This window comes from Ctenocephalides felis, unplaced genomic scaffold (genome assembly GCF_003426905.1).
Source record: "Ctenocephalides felis isolate EL2017-DRISC unplaced genomic scaffold, ASM342690v1 CF-g0.4_SCAFFOLD_01492, whole genome shotgun sequence".
Lineage (NCBI taxonomy): Eukaryota > Metazoa > Arthropoda > Insecta > Siphonaptera > Pulicidae > Ctenocephalides > Ctenocephalides felis.
Window position 1 is genome coordinate 24,706,868 of NW_020537646.1, and position 17,995 is coordinate 24,724,862.

Genomic DNA, 17,995 nt, shown 5'->3' on the forward strand with positions numbered 1-17,995 from the left:
ATTAAACCTTTTATTATAAAAAAATCCAGTAAATCCGGCTTCTTTCTTATGTCAGTAGGCCAGTAGGTTGGAGTTCCTGTGGAAAGAGTAGAATAGCATTGTTGATCAAGAACTTCATAAAGTGTTCTTCCCTTTGGATTGATCAGTCTTGATCCCCAAAACGTGTGCTTGCTATTAAAGTCTCCGCCGACAATAAATTTACTTCCAAGCGACCCAAAAAAATCAGAGAATTGTGAAGCGCTAATCTTATGCCGGGGAGGACAATATACTGCAGAAATAGTTAATGGAAAAGAGAAAGTTGAACTTGGATTGTTGTTGCTTGAAGGAATTCTTTGTCATACTTTTGGAGTTCATAATGAGAAATGTTGGACTTGATCAATACGGCTGAGCCACCGTGTGCTGTACCATCTGGATGACATGTATGATAAATATAGTACTGAGGAATAAACAAGTTGGAGTATTTAGTGAAGTGGGTTTCACTTACTAGTAATATATCAATTTTATTTTCATTAAGGAACACTATCAATTCATTTTTATGCTGTAAAAGCCCATTTGCATTCCATAATCCTACTCTTAGAAATTTGAACATTATTTAGGTTTATTTATAAGCGTGGTTAACATGCTTATCATCATTGTATTTTGCTGCATGAGCTGATTGAACATACTTTTGAACTCATTCAAAAAATGGAAGAGACTTGAATTAATACTTTCTGAAATTTCTGATTTACTAGATTTGATTGCTTGAGCATATGACATATGTTCTGAATTAAAAAGATTTTCATTACGATGATTAAAAGTAGAATGCTTTGCATAATTTGGATGATTATTCGAATAATTTTGATTAGTCGCACTATTGCTATTGGTGTTTATTTTAGGCTTACTGTTCAAGAGGTTTCTATAAGTTAGGCAACCCCTATAATTTGCGGTATGGGACTCTTCACAATTAGTGCAAAATGCAGGTAATTCTTTTGATTTTGTACATTTTTTACTCTCATGTTGATCACCACATTTTACACACCTAAATGGCCGGTTGCAGTAAGATTTTGTATGACCATACATTTGGCATCTACTGCACTGTGCTATTTCTGATGATCTCATTGGAGGTTCAAAATGCACAATTTGATTTAGGATTTTATTTAATTTGAAGATATCGGAGTTATTGCTGCTTGGCTCTAAATCAACATAAAACATGTTGAGTGGTAATTTACTTCTAAAGTGAATAACATTTGTTATATTCCTAACTTTATGCCCAAAAGTTTCAATTGCTGTTTTTAGCTCTGTAATATCGGTTGAATAATGCATATATTTCATGACCACTCTGTATGCTCTTTCGCTGCTAATCTGATAGGTATGAAAAACTGCTCTACGACCTCGGAGATATTTAACGAGGTTTTTATAATCATCAACAGAAGAAACAATAAATTTGATTATATCATTAGGAAATGTTTTAGTGGTAAAATTTTTGATATTTAGAATAGTTCTGATTTCATCAACCATACCTCGGAAATCAACCACACCGTAAATAAAAACTGGCGGTGGCAAAATTTTTTTTGATATTTCTGAAACAGCAATAGGCTCTTTGTTTGTTAATACGTTAAATCTATTTGTTAATTGAATTGGCTGATCTACTTGTCGGTTTGGACGTTTCCTTTTAGGACTATCAACAACTTGCCAAGGAATGGAATTATAAGTTGAGGGCTCGTTGCAGGATTCCATTTGTTCTTCATTCATGCTGTTATTGCATATTGTAGGATTTACGAAATTAATTGCTGGCTGTGACTCATGTAAAATATGTTCACTTTCGGGACTGCAGTTAAGCACTTTATCAACTTCAACTAACGGAATTGGTGGATTATATGGTTCATTTTGCATAATTATTAATTATGCCTTAATTAACAGTTTTTTAAATTATATATTCAATGAACGAAAATAAATGTACCCTTACGGGTACATTTATTTGATTATTATATAACACTTCACTATTAAATTCAATTTGTATGTCACTTTGGATGATAACAATGTTTGTTTACACTCACGTGAGGCACAGTATACCTGGCCGAAGGTTCGAAGCGAACTGAGGTCAACTGATAAGAAATATTGAATATTTATTGATCCGATGCTACCTGTACGGCAGTTGGTTTCGAACTGAGATGCAATATGACCAATTTTTCTATTCATATACATATCACCATGTATTTTATCTTTTCAGTCCCATCAGTTTCGAAATAACATGCTTATTTTTCTATGAGGACTACTTTCAGGATTTTTTTTTATATTCATTCAGTCTTGTCAATTGTCCATATATAGTATATGAATATATTACATAATGTAGTATATATCTATATTGTCGCTATCTCACAAGAATTTCTATTCAATACCTGCATGTGCAAATGAATGGGTTTACTCATTGAATCAGAGATTCTGGGTTCGATTCCCATTTCAAGCAATTTGATGTCAAGCAGTAGTGACATCGGTTTTCATCTGGAAATATATATAGCAAAATGTTTCCAAGTGAAAATAGCCTTTACCCTTCATTGCTGTACCAATAAAAATGTCATTGTCAGAATAGTTGTAATAATAAAAATAATCACATAGAGATGACAATTATTTGGGTTTAAAAAACTAACGTAGTTTTGAAGAAATTAATTGCAAAAGCTCATAAGTCCCTTAAGTTCTGATTGCTCTTCAAAAATAATGATTAAAAAAATTCTAAAGATTATTACATATAATTATTCAATGGTTTTTAATATCTTCTAGTTCTTCCTCAGATTATCATAAAAATGATGAAACTTTGAAGCTTTGTTTTAGAAAGAAATATTAAAGCCTCGAATTCCACTCAAACATAACTAAAACAAAACAAACATAACTAAAACAAAACAAACAAAAAAAACATAACTAATAAACTCTACACATATATATTTGTATTTACTATTTTTGTTTCTAAGTTTATATACTGATAAAGAAAAACAATCAAGTTTGGTATTGTTTTCGAATTGTTTACATTATTCCTTTGATGGAATTTTTTAAAGTGTATCTTTCGTGATTATTGCTCATCTCTCTCAACAAATACTGAAAAATACTTATTTATATGATTTATTTTATATAATCTAATATGACAAGAAATAATTTATCGTAATAAGATAAAGTCCTTAATAAACCGAATAATCAAAATTAGTTCATTATATTTCTCAAATAATATTTTAATTAATTAATTAATTTATTTAATTCATGAATGAAAGTGCGAATTATTAGGTTCGTTTGAGTATACAGTTTATTACAATGTTATTGTTCATATAAATGAGAAACTATCCAAAATATCCAAAGCATAATTTGTGATTCCACTAAAACGTCGATGTTTTTCCAAGAAAATCGCTCAATTATATTTTTGAAGATATAATTTGCATAAAAATATTGTATTATTATGCAAAATAGCAAACAATCATGCATATTTGGGACTTGAATCGTCGACAATTTAAAAATTTGTCACACTTATCAACGGGTTTTTCAAGCACGACAATCGCTTTGGAATGATAGTAAATGTTTATGTGGCTAAATAATTTACTAGGAACAAGATAATATTTAAAAACCGCAATTATGGTTTTGAATAATATTCAATGTTAATGATTTCCTTGCGCACGTTATCAATAATGATAATAATACCAGTAGGTAAGAAGTAAATAAAAAACAACTATTTTTTTTACTAAATGAAGAAAGATAAGCTTTTGCCTAATTTATTCAAATTAATAAAACATAATTCATAATTTGGAGAAACGTTTAATAAAACTATTATGAAAGATATTTTTTGATAATTAATGGTCAATTTTGAATTTATTTGCTTATTTATATGTTTATTATAGTATCTTGTTTAATATAATATAAAAATATTAATTAAAATGATTTAAGCAAAGATTCCTGAGAAATAAGTCGTTACTTTATCAACACCTGGAAGTGTTGTATGCAATATTTTTCCTTAGCCCTATTGTATTTAATATTACTTTATAATTTAATATCTATTATTAATATATAAAAAAAACTTACATTTGATTTCCATTTGTAATATCAGTATACTACGAGAATTTTATGTTCGTTTTATATATAAGGTTATATATTTCATAAAGGTTATACATATATTTCATATTTTTGTATTGCTCAAGTCTTTCATAGAAACATCAATTTAGCTTTAATTCGAAGAAACAAGCCTTGACGGATTTCATTCAAAGTATTTAGTTAGCTTTATATTCTTAATTGAATATATTACTATTTCCAAGTTGTTCAATAAATTGATTTTCAAGTATTAAAAAAAATTACATTTAAATATTTTTTTTAAATGCTATAATTGATTTAGTTTCACATATTTTGAATGCATTATGTTGAATGAATGAATAATAACTTATTTTTAGAGTAGTAAAGCAATCAATGTATTTGAAAAAATATTTCACCGCATAAAGTAATAAATTTTATCTGAAAACTAATAAAATACACGTTATTCTGGAATTTCCATTGCAAATTATTTTCATACTTTATGTCAGGTATATATGCGTTTGTCCTCAATTATATGAATTATCTAATAATAAAACATTAATGGTTGCAATAATTATCACACACTTTTTATAGTATACAATGCAGAAAAAACATGCTGGCGAAGTATAATTAAGTGGAAAGCCTATGATTAATATAATTGTTTATTGATTACATATATGTATGTAAACATAATAGTGTACGGTAAATAACATTATACAATTTTTATAGTGTACATTTCAGTTGTATTCTGTTTAGCTTTGTTTTATAATTTATGTGTATTACTATAGACTCCATAAGAGGTGGCATTTTTTTTATAATATCAAATTTTATTTATTTTTATTAAACTTTTTATTTTATTTGATTATTTAATGGTCATTAGAATTACGTGTTAGATGAACTGCTGACATAAGTAGTATTTTTATCGAGAGGGTAACCCAGTGGTTAATCACTTCTAAACTCATGTGTAGACTATATTAGATAAGAATAGCGATTTTTCACTTGAGATCTACGACCTCAAGTGGAAATTTGATATCATACTGCTTGACATCGCGAGCTAGCCGAGATTAAGATCAAAGTAGGGACTAGTTTGTTCTAGCCCACGTTCTTGTTATATGACCATATTCATTACTGAATAAGAAAAAAAGTTATAAATTATATATTGTTTGTATCAATAAAATTGTATTGTTTGTATCAATGAAAATGAAAGTCGACAATCTATTCGCAAATAAATCAAATTCTGATTATAAAATGATTACAATTAAATCTATATTTTATTTTAATCTATTATTAAATATCGCGAGTTTTTAATGCCTATACATATATCCATATGCATATATGTATATGCAATATTAATTAATTCTGTTTCCAATCGTACATTGTACGGTGAAAGTAAAATCTCATTCGATTTCGTAGGCGTCGTCGGTTCTTGTGATGTGCCGTCGCCTCGTGCGCGGATGTTTACGTCGATATTTATTTTTAAATTAAGTTTGTTATTAGCATTAATTTGGCTACGCCTAGACTTATTTTCATCATAGTTTATTAAGAAAACCTGAACGGTTATAAATCCTAATTGAGAGCATAGTACTTAATACATTTGGCGAGCAAAGAACCATATTCTAAGTCTTAGAATCTAAGTTTAATCAAGCAAAAGAAAGATATCTTGTTCATAAGGCCGTCGATGAGCAATAGATTTTTGTTCATTTAGGAACGCTTGGTATTGTTTTTTTTTTGGCAAAGACTATTGTTTCACCACGTTGTGTCTGAAGTCCACCAATCTCCTTTAAATGCCTTATTCTATCAGACAATACCGAAACCATTCTTTTTTTGGACAACTGCAAAGTCCGCCAATAGATGAGCTAGTTTCTGGAAATATTATTGCTACTCTCTTCCCATGTTACAACTTTGATTCAAACCATGGGCCAATATAACCAAGGGGTTATAAAATTTTTAAATGCTTTCATAGGATGTCTTTTATTCAAGGCTACTTAAATGCCGACAGTGGCGTTACTGATTTTCAAAAAATGTTTACATTAAAAGATTCCGTGTATGGTAGTATTGCACTTGTCTTGGAACCAAGTAAAAAATATTACACTCTATAACAGCAGTCCGGAAAATTTTTTAATCATTTTCCTAATTTTTTTTTGTTTAAGTTGATATTACCCAATGGCGAAGAGAGATTACTCCTATAAGCACAACTATGTAGCAAATGTCAATTAAAAATATATACTTTTTACCATAAAAAATTCCATTTTTACCCGATTCTGGGTAATTTACCCCGATTTACCGACCACTGTTCTATAAATTGTATCTGATCATGTATTCTCAACTTCAAATTCGTAAATAAAATATGTAAAGATGTAACTAAAAATTTTAGTATAAAGCCTGAATTTCGTTGAGACTTCTTACAATTTGTCAATGAAAATATGGTATATTTGTGCAGTTTACCCGTGCATTATTCGTTTACTTCATAAACATGAAAAAATAGGTCTTCTTATGAAAATTATTGAATTAATTAATAAATTAATTGATGACTAAATTAGTCAGTTTAGTGCCATTAGACTAACTATGGCTTTATATGCTGTAATAGTAAAAGCATTTCTTACATTCTTTCATGTTTTTGATGCAGTATACATACTTCCCAATTTTTTTGTTTATTATACTTTGGGTACATATTATTCTTGCTTCTAATAGAATTCTTGTTCAATATATTTTTGAGCTATGAAGTAAATAAAATAAATATTTGAAAATAAAGGTTTCCTAATATAGGGCAAAGATTTGATCATCAACCTGAAATCCTTCGGAGTAAAAGACAGCAAAAGTCCACGTAATAGTATAGCAAGAAGATTTTAGTTTATTATTCCGGGGGAGCTTTATGGCACCATATGAAATTTATAGCAAGAATGATGAAAGTAATGATGTGCAATGTTGATTTTTAATCTATACCACAAAATTCTTCAAACTTTATTGTGTGTGTTACCACGTGATCCCCAACAGTAAATATAAATTATTTCCTTGTTTTTCATTTAAATTAGTATTATAATACGTCAAACCGATCATGATTCCTCGTAGAAAGATCGGTATCGGTAAAAATCACGTTCCAAAGCTTACCACATCTGCAGACGAATGTCTTATCAACTCTTCTCCAACATGTGCGCAACTTTCACCTGGCTGCAAAATAAGTAATAAAGCCGATCGTATTGATTCTCTTTCATTACGATTGTTTTTGTATGCGCGTGGTACAATGTGTTTGCGTTGTTTGACCTTCCGCGCATACTTGTATCAATTCTTTGTCATTGGTAGTTCTTATCAAGATTTTTTCTAATTGCTTAGTTCAATGCTAAAAACTGTATCGGGCAAGTTAATTGATCGATGGGTCGTTAGTTTAATTTTTGAGTTTCTATGTCCTTACTTTCATACTAGAAACTAGAACATCGATCTGTTAGATCCTTGATGGAAACATTCTGCAGAACAAAATTTACAGAACGTTTCCATCTTTATTCATAACAATTAGTATTAAATTGGTAACAATTTAATTGCTTCAATGGAAACAAATTGCAGTATAATGATATGAAACATATTATCGTCAAAGTATTTTTATATCCTTTAGTGTTGAATGCTATGGGAATTCTATCAGAAGTTTCAGGATTTATGTCCGTCTTGGACAGGCTGATATCAAGCCGCAATGACACAGGTTTCCACTTAAATATATAGGCAGTAATATGCTTCCAAGTGAAAATAGCCCTTACCTGATATTACTGCTTCAATAAATAAAATGTATAGTTCACCATTTAGATAGGACAACTGTTCGGGTTGCCATCTATAAAAATCGAAAGAGTTAGTAAAGTTAAATCGTCACATCAGCCTGTAGGATAATCTGTTGTGATTGCCTTAAGAAATAATGGTCATTGCTAATACTTGATTTTGGATTTTGTAATGATCAATTTCCAAAGAGAATCATTAAGAACACGTTCTGTACTGCAGAGAAATATTTGGAGTTGAGGAATTCAGATTTCCTTCAGAAATACCCAAAATATTTCTTAAGTCAATTTTTTTTCAAGCCACATATAATTAGCAGTGTGTATTATGTGTATTTATTATGAATTATTAAAACCTTTAGCATCTAATATGCAATGATATTTTCAAAGAAATTTTATCTTAGTGATCTTAATGATCTTTCTAAAAATTATTACTACTAGTTATTATTAGAATTCATATAATGTTTAATAGAACTTGATATTTCATTTATACTTTGTAGGATATTATATATCAACTAATTTCCAGTTTCAATAAGTGTCTTATTCAATTTATATAAATGTTGTTCTCTTTGAAAACACTAGACTCTATATTGCTAGAAACATATGTCTTCCTTACCTAAATAATAACTAGTAGTAATAATTTTTAGAAAGATCATTAAGATCACTAAGATAAAATTTCTTTGAAAATATCATTGCATATTAGATGCTAAAGGTTTTAATAATTCATAATAAATACACATAATACACACTGCTAATTATATGTGGCTTGAAAAAAAATTGACTTAAGAAATATTTTGGGTATTTTTGAAGGCAATCTGAATTCCTCAACTCCAAATATTTCATTTTACACTTTTTTATACCAAAAGTTGTAAATTTGTTATTACATTGCTATAAATTTATATTATTTACCTAAGATAACTGTTTATTTTGGTACCGTTAACTACAGTTATTTGATAAAAACATTTTTGGCATTGACTTTTGACATGGTTGATTACGACTACGCACTCGGTATAAAGCTTTTTTTTTTATTAATTTTTATTAGTTGATAATCTTGACATAGAAATTTGAAGGTCGCATACATGCTACTGATTAGGTTTGCCGAAAGAAATTATTTTATGAATAATTTACATAAGCAAACAGTGCATCTAATTGTTTAAAAAATGAAGGAACCATGTTTCTTTGCATTGTAGAACATATGGTCGAAGCTTTTAGTTTATTTTTTTTTTGGTAATATAAGTGATACTATATGAAACTTAAGCTTCTGATACTCTAAGGGTATAATATTATAAATTATAATAAACTTAATTCTTCGTTTATAAAAGCCTCACAGACTATTAATATTATTAATCTGTTAGTTTGTTAATATTATTTTGAATTTTTATTTAATATTTATTTTTATATCTTGAATTTTTAGATTTAATTTAATTTTATTTTAATAATTACAACTGTCTAATAATATGACATCAAGTAATTTTTTTTTGGAAGAAAGAAAAGATGTATCAGAAAACACAGTGGTGGTCCAATAATATAATGGTACCAATAATATTATATGAATTTATAACAAACATTATTTTTGGAATTCTACCAGGAAACAAAAGTTAAACTAAATTCCCATCTACTTAACTGAAATATAATTATTTATTCCGTTACAGAATCGATTTAACTATTATTTTTCATTCGATCACTGTCGGAAATTCGTTAATGTCAAAGCAAAATATCGTCTTTGTTCAGAAACACAATTAAATTTTTTGTTTAGGACAAAACATCGAGTTATTTCCAACATTCGTATCACAAAGACATGAAATTATAACAATGGCTCACGATACGGTTCGTGAGATATCAGAATAAAATTATTTTGCACTCTTATTATTTTTGCTAGTTGTTATATAACGATAATTAAAAGTTAATGAATTGTGAAAAGTTTAAATTTAATTCATGTTTTAATAATATTTTTTTGGTATTTGAAATGATGGATTTATATGATAATAATGATTAGTTTTTTGGTACTTTTTTTCAAGCTTTGAGTTTTCTGTATTTTAGTAAACAATTATAAATATGTTTATTATGAAAAATGTAAAAACTGAACACATAATTTATAGATTTGATATGAACGCATAAATAAAATGTATATAACAATTTAACAGAAAATAACTCATTATTTTTTATTGGGCGCTGATGAATGGTTTTAATGTGAAGCATTCTAACCCGGATATGGGGTTTAGACTATTTTTTTCAATAACATGAATCCTCATATATTTTCTCTACATTTCATTTATGAAAATGAGCAACAAATCTTTAGGGCACAAATTCTAAATAGTCCTATTCTTTTTAAACAGTTACTCAAATAGCAATTGCATTTTGCCTCCAATCATTTCCATATGCAGCTCTTACTTTTTTGATTTGATGAACAAAGTTTTAAGCAAACTAAACTTATCTCAAGACTTGAACTCAACTCTGCCTCTAATAAATTATTCATTACATGTACGATCACTTGTTTTGTTAAACTTAAAGAATGCATTCAATTCGTGAATGTTTTTGCATAATGTGCAGACAGATATTTACAAGAATCTTTCTCATGACTGGAAATAATATCATGAATTATATAAAGATATATATCATGAATTTCGATATAGAAGTTTTGGATACAGTTCAATGTATCATTGGATTTTTTTTAAATCTTCAATATTCTACTATTCCAATTGACTCTTGAAGTAGAAGTAACACTGGCTACTTCTACTATTGTTATTTATTTATCATATGTGATTTAACTATATTGTCTTTAATAAATTATTACAAAATTGTTTCAATTTCTGTAACATAATAAGTAAGTTTGGTACTTTTGAGGTTTTCTAAAGTGGTTTTGGGTGAAGCCCTTAACGATTTGAAATCAATTGGATTTTTTTTATTTCACTATGTAATTACTAATAATATATAAATAAAAAGATGTTGCATAAAACAAATAAAACAAACTTCTTCCCAGTCTTACCAGTACCAGAATTCTTTAAAATGTAAAATTGCTTTAAATATTTAATATTATATACCTCTTCTTTCTTTCAAGTCATCATATTGTTTATAAAAAATGTAAAAATTAATTTACATTTCATTTTGTTCATATTATTACTTTCACGCATAATTCAATTAATTAATTCATCGAAATGATAGTATGTGAAATTGAATAAAATATTCCAGTTTTAATGATTTATTTGGATGCCTTTTCGCAATAAATATTTAGATTTTATTGAGTTATAATAAATCGTTTCTTTGATTATACACACACGTAGTTGTTTATAATTATAATCAATTTAAATTATTGTGCAATTACCTAAATATAAAGACTTTGTAAATGTACAAATTTAAATTATTCGAAGTTTATTAAAAGTAAAGGAATAATATATTTTTTCCTATTATTCGTGAAATTATTTGTGGTTGTTTTACCATTCGTAAATAATGTGGTTATTTTGCATAAAAGCTTCAAAATATTATTTATTAATTTATTATTTTTATTATAAAAATTATATATATTTTTTTAAATATAAAAAATTAATAAATTGTTACATAAAATTGTTTTATTTTGAGCATATGATCCATTTATATAATTTTCTGCTAGTCCATGCCTCGATAGATGATTATTTTTTAAAAATGTTTTATTAATAAAAATATATTGTGAAAAATTTATGTAAAATTAATTTAGATATAGTGGTATTAGAAAATATTAAAACTCATTATATTTATATTTTTTTACCAAAAAATATATTAATAATAAATTTAATTAAAAAATCATCTGTTACATATATTAGGGGGCGACCATTAATCACGTAATTCAATTTTGAGAGATTTTTGGACCCCCTCTCCCCTTTGGTAATACATCGTGATATTTAGGATTACCCCCCAACCAAACATCACGTGTATTTTTAGTTCCAAACGAATTTTCCGAATTTACGTAGAGTTTTTGTTTTTTTTTGGAAAATCTAGGTAAAAAATAAATACACGTGATATCTTGCTAGACCCTTCCTCCCCCACGTGATTTTTTGTCAAACCCTCCCTCTCCCTAAAAGCCTCACGTGATTACATCAATAAGAGGGGACGCCCCCTTACATCAAATTTATTAGATTTTAAATCTAAAAAAACATTATATTTTAGATCAAGTTTCACGAAAAAGAACTTGATGATAGTTCATGTTGAACAATAATTGTTCTAGTTCATATATTATTTATCAAGTACCTTACATTAAGTATGATAATATTAAGCGGTTGTAAAGTAATATTTTTTTAATGTGTTTTATTATTATCAATATTTTTATGAAATTTTGATGTATGAACATAAATCTATGGCAACTCCCTTTGAAAATAGCAGACAGTTCCACAATGGCCCCACATTGTATAGAAGACACACAAATATTATCTATATTTTATTTGATCGAGGCTTGTCATATAAAACAAAAATCATCACTAAGTTATAAATCTATATTTTTGGTATCAATAAATTTCCTGGTTCCAAATTCCATATGTAAATATATAATAATTACAAAATATTAACCCTTTCCACTTGCGAATTCCGAGATTTATATTAATTTTGCCGCCGGCGGCATCCGAGTGGAAAGGGTTAATATATGTGTATTTTTGATTTAGAACAAAACATGTGCTAAAGATCTAGTTTGCCTGCGCAAAGTTTAATGCAGTTTAATTTAACTTTGATTAAAATTAAATAACGAAAACTTTAGCTTATTTTTTACATTTCATGTCGATATCGTTCATGATGTGTTTATTTTATATTCGCATTTCTTTTCATAGCTAAAGTGAAAGTTAAGTGACACATTTATTGTTCCGTGGAAACCGCGTAATGTTCGTCTCTCGCAGACGCTCTTTTGCAATAATTGTATTAAGAAGTGGCAAAATTGCTCAAATGTAGAACATTTCAATAATTTATTGAAATTCATTTGAATATACGTAATGTAAGTTGTAATTGTCACCTGAAAGTGCAAAGTAATTCTAGGTAATAGTACTAATGAATCACCGTTTTGCAATATCTTATGTAATACAAGATATGTAAAATATGCAATTTATACATTCATTGTTAATAATTGCTTTAAAGTGAACTATTTAAGTTCTAATAATTATTAATAATTATGAATTAATTTGAATTAAAATATAAAACTACAAATAAAAAAATCAATAATAAGAATAAGAACATGGATTAAAATCATAAAAAAGAAGTTAGTAAAATTGAGATGTTGCTTATATTATTCGCTAATAGGGCGTCTAATAAATTTGATGTGCTGATAATTTAAGTTTAAATAATAAAACATTTTTATACTAATTATTGACTTTTAAGATTTTTTGCAACTATTGTAGACAATTAAAATTTTAATTTTGAGGCTTATATATACAGGTTCAAACATACATATAAACAAATTTTGTCATGAAATTGACAGCTCATAAAAATTATATAAATGCAATTCAAGGTATTCTAAATTATTCTGGCGCATTTAATATTTTGGAGTTATAATAAATTAGCAGAATGCCTAACGGGCTCTTCGAAAGACCAAGTTGGTAACAATATTTTAGCATTTGGTTTTTGGATTTTTTAAATTTGAATATTTTATGAAATAATTACAAGCATATGTAATTACTGTAATACAAATGAATAGTAATAATTAGTAAAGCACAGTCATAAAGTCTAATCTTTAAGAGTATTTTTTTAATAACTAATTTCATTATCTTAATTAGGATTTTCCATTAAGTAAAAAAAGATAATTAAAATAATAATAGGAACAATAATTAGCGTAATACTAAAGTTACAAAAAAAGTGTATTAAAAATACAACGATTTTAAAATAATAATGAGTTGCTGCTCAATATAATAAAAACCTAATTAAAATATATAAGTAATTACATTTTTTTAATTTAAAAAATCCAGGAATTATATTCTGCCTACTGTTCTGACGAGATTTGTAACCAGAAAATAAATAAAAATGCTATATTAATGTTTATGTTTATAAAGAGTTGCACTTTAGTAAACTTTAATAAGCAGAGTCGATAACTTTTTTTGTCAGTCAAAACTTTATTCAAGTTTTATAATAGATTCCATAACTCATAATTTTTGTTTAATCGTGATACAAATATCAATAAACATAATCTTGGAAGAAAACATGATCTTGTTTACAAAGAATAATTCCCCTGGTCAGTATTCCCAAATAGTACTTGGTGGTTGTAAATTGCTTTAAGTAGAAATGCTTTAAGTCGTCCACTCAATTATTCATTTTTTATTTTATTTATTCATAAATAAATAATGATATTTGAATTGATAATAATATGATCATGGGAATAAAAAACAGGGGAGGGAAAGGGTATCATTTATTTTGTGGTGCTCTCATACCAAGAACCTGTCTTCTGAACAACTATTTATCATAATTACTATTACACATTGTAATATAATTTTACTTCCTATACTTTTATTACCCTTATCTAATTATTTTTATTTTTCCAGTGAAATGGCTCAGTTCTTTTCTGCTGATCGCATCCTTGGCATTAGCACAAGTGACCCCCAAGGACCCCGCCTGCATAGAAGGCTTCGATGGCAACATCCACGCCCTGGACGCGGCTGAATTGGACTTCTCTTTACGAATGTTAGCTGCTGCAGTTCGATCTGCACCTGGTCAAAGTGTATTTTTTTCACCTTACAGCATTTATCAAGCTTTGCTCTTAGCGTATTTCTCTAGTGCTAACCATACCGAAGCTAACTTGAAGGTAATATAATAAATAATTAATATAATGTTAAATATTTTATTTAAAAAAATTGCTTTTAGATAAATATAGTTCTGAATTCCCCTTCTGAACTGTCTTTATAGATTTTATTTTTTAGATATACTAAAGTAAATGTTAATAGAATAATTCATATAAATATTGTACCTACGGCAACTAACTTTAATTCTATCTTTTTAAGTATGTATTCTCTTTGAAACCCTTGATTGAATATTAAATTATTCTGAATACTCTGTTTCACATATGAACTAATTACAATATTTTAATTATTATAATCTTTTTTGCAGAAAACATTAGCTATCGAGGAACATGTGCCAAAACTACAAGTTCTGCATGGATATAACTTTGTGAGAAAAATGCTTGGATATAGAACGAATCAATCATATGAATTCAATTCTGCTGATCGTCTTTTTGTAGCTCAAGATGTACCAATTAGGTAAGAAATAAATAGTTTACTAATTTTCATTTTTAAAGCTATTTAAGGGTTAATACAATGATGTGAAATACTTAACATTGTATTTCCTGGAACACCTCCAATATTTGCTTGATTATTGAAAACATTGAAATATTGATTTTTAAGATTATAAATTATTTAATTAAATTTTGCTTGGAATGTAGAAAAATTTTATTGATAATGTTAGCTCAAATATATACACAGTAATTAATATGACAAGATTTTATTTATATGGAATGAATTTAGATTTTATTAATAAATTAAAATTAATTCTATTAAAGGGATTGTATTCAAGCTGTCATGAGAGATCAAATTCAACATTTGGATTTCAAGAGCAATCCTGAAGCAGCCAGACAAATTGTTAATGGATGGGTAGCAAGTGAAACCAGAGACCACATCAAAGACTTAATTCCTCCAAGTGGAATTACTGCTGCTACTGATTTAGTACTTGCCAATGCTGCTTACTTTAAGGTAATTACTTTTAATTTTTGTTTTATAACAAATGGTGTCATTTATATTAATAATTGTTAAATTCGTTACAGGGTAAATGGCAAGCTCAATTCGATCCTGCATTTACTAAAAAGGACATTTTTTACACTTCTCCATCCAAACATACTATGGTTGACATGATGAGACAAGAAGGACATTTCCAACATTGTATGGTTCTGAGATAGCACTGTTAGACCAATATATGATTAGATTTATTTATTATTTATTTTTTTCTTACAGTTCAATCAGAGAACTTGGGAGTTCACGTACTTGAAATGCCATATTTAGGTGGTGATATTTCTATGTTAATTCTGTTACCACCATTTACAAACACCAGACTAGAAGACACTTTAGATCGCTTGACACCAGCCGAACTTGCTACTTTATTGGCTGAAGATGCGCCACAGAGATTAGTTCATGTAGAGATACCCAAATTCTCAATTGAGAAGCAAATTGAATTGAAACCGGTAAGCAAATAAAAATTGAAATACAGTGGTACCCCGAAATAGAAGTTAAAATCCGTCCGTAACCAAGCTCGTACGTCGAATCGCACGTGTCTCGAAGCCATCTTTTCCATACCCATGGTTATAAAAGTATATCACATTTTGTCAATGCACAAAAAGCAAAAAAATCGAACTCAACATGTATAACTGTACAATCACTCTTAATATGTAGTTACAATTTCAAATGTTAAAATAATCCTCATTAATTCAGAGGGTAATTAGTTTAGAAATTGATATATAATTGAAATGACTAACTATAAAATAATTCACTGACATACAGCTGACAATATATTTCTATAATAAAAAAAAAACATTGTTACAATTGATGAAATTTTTCATATTTTTATTTTGCACTCACAAACTCGCTCAAGGCTCGTATCTCAAATTTTGATTGTATATCAAAGCTGTATTTCATTAAATGAATATAGTTTTTGCATAATAATGGTAGTAAACAAATAATCACATTTGTTATTTACATATAGGTATTGCAACAACTCGGAGTAGGTGATTTATTCGATGCTACTGCAGATTTATCAGGATTAGCCCCACAAGGCCACGTACATTTAGATGATGCAGTACACAAAGCCAAAATTGAAGTCGATGAGCAAGGTAAGAGTGGTTGCATGAGATGAAGGAATAATACTTTAACCATTTCCAATACTGACACAATAATATAGAAGTAGATGTATAACGTCTATCCAGGATTGGAAAGTCCTAATTTGATCGAAAAAACAATTTTATATTTATATTTTAAATCTTTATTATTTTTAATATTGTATTATCTCAGTATCTTATATATTTATTACATATCTTTAATTTGCAATAACGTTTTTCTTTTGGTCTAGGATCAGTTGCGGCTGCTGCTACAGCTCTTTTCAGCTTCAGATCTTCGAGGCCTCTAGAACCTGCCCAATTCGTCTGCAATCATCCATTTGTTTACTTGCTTTATGATCGCAAACTCAAATCCATATTATTCATGGGACTTTACCGTGGTCCAAATGTATAATTTAGAAGTAAATTCCAAAACCAAAAATTGAGATGAGGATTATTTAAAGTTTATGATGATTTAGTTGTACCTGAAGATAAAACAAATGCATATTTGGTACGAATATGTTTTTGTTTGAAAATGTAGATATTTATTATTAACAAAAATAGTAGGACTTTCATATATCATATAACTTTTATGTTTTTAATGCAAAAGTGACATTTTAGAAAGAGATTTAACAAACAAAAGTGGTTAACATGAACTACATACGATTATCTTTTACTATTTATATACTTTAGTAATCCATACTCATTTTTCTTAGGCGTATGTGAGTAATAGTTGTTTTTATTGTTTTGACATTATGATTAACGTAATAAGTATGTCAATGTATTTTTAAGAAAATTTGGAAGTGTGATCTGAATTGTTTTATATAATAATTAAAAGTATATTTGTTTTTATTGCGTATTTTAATTTCAAGATTTCTATCTTACAGTATAATAAAGAAGTTACTAAAATTAATATCGAATAATACGATTGATATGTCTGAAATAATTTAATAATTTTATTAGTTAGGGGCCGTTCAAGTATTTAATAATTCAAGTTCAAGTAATTACGTAAGCACTATAGGGGGGCGGGGGGTTATTGATTTGCTTATTTAGCTTATTTTGGGTTAGAAATTTGGTTACTTTTGATGATAAAGGGGAGGGGGGGGGGTAAATAATTGTAATAAATTTGCTTACGTAATATTTGAACGATTCCTTATGTTAAAATACAGTGCATATACTGAACTAGTATATCATATCATATTCAAGTCGAATATATCTGTTCGAAAATGCAATTAAATAAGAAGATTGGTCTTGTATGTTTTTGCTGGATGCATTTAATAATATGAATCATTAATCGATGTCGAGATATTGAAGGTAAACTAATCAATGTTTTACAGTATGCCTTAAAAAAGTCAGAAATATAATTCATAAATCATTGCTAGTGGTTGTTATATATAAAAAATGAGCTAGTGGTGCATGCGTG

General features: G+C 27.8%; 1 protein-coding gene across 1 annotated transcript in view; it reads left to right on the forward strand.

The window, feature by feature from the left end:
- LOC113370399 (serine protease inhibitor 88Ea-like) overlaps positions 1 to 17,291 on the forward strand; it is a 40,695-nt gene extending 23,404 nt beyond the window's left edge. The window contains exons 2-8 of the mRNA XM_026611066.1: positions 14,261 to 14,520; positions 14,823 to 14,971; positions 15,271 to 15,460; positions 15,532 to 15,646; positions 15,719 to 15,945; positions 16,464 to 16,590; positions 16,827 to 17,291. Coding sequence (XP_026466851.1) covers positions 14,261 to 14,520; positions 14,823 to 14,971; positions 15,271 to 15,460; positions 15,532 to 15,646; positions 15,719 to 15,945; positions 16,464 to 16,590; positions 16,827 to 16,987 — 1,229 coding nt within the window. The 3' untranslated portion in view covers positions 16,988 to 17,291. The remainder of the gene's footprint in view (positions 1 to 14,260; positions 14,521 to 14,822; positions 14,972 to 15,270; positions 15,461 to 15,531; positions 15,647 to 15,718; positions 15,946 to 16,463; positions 16,591 to 16,826) is intronic.
- Positions 17,292 to 17,995: the final 704 nt, after the last annotated feature.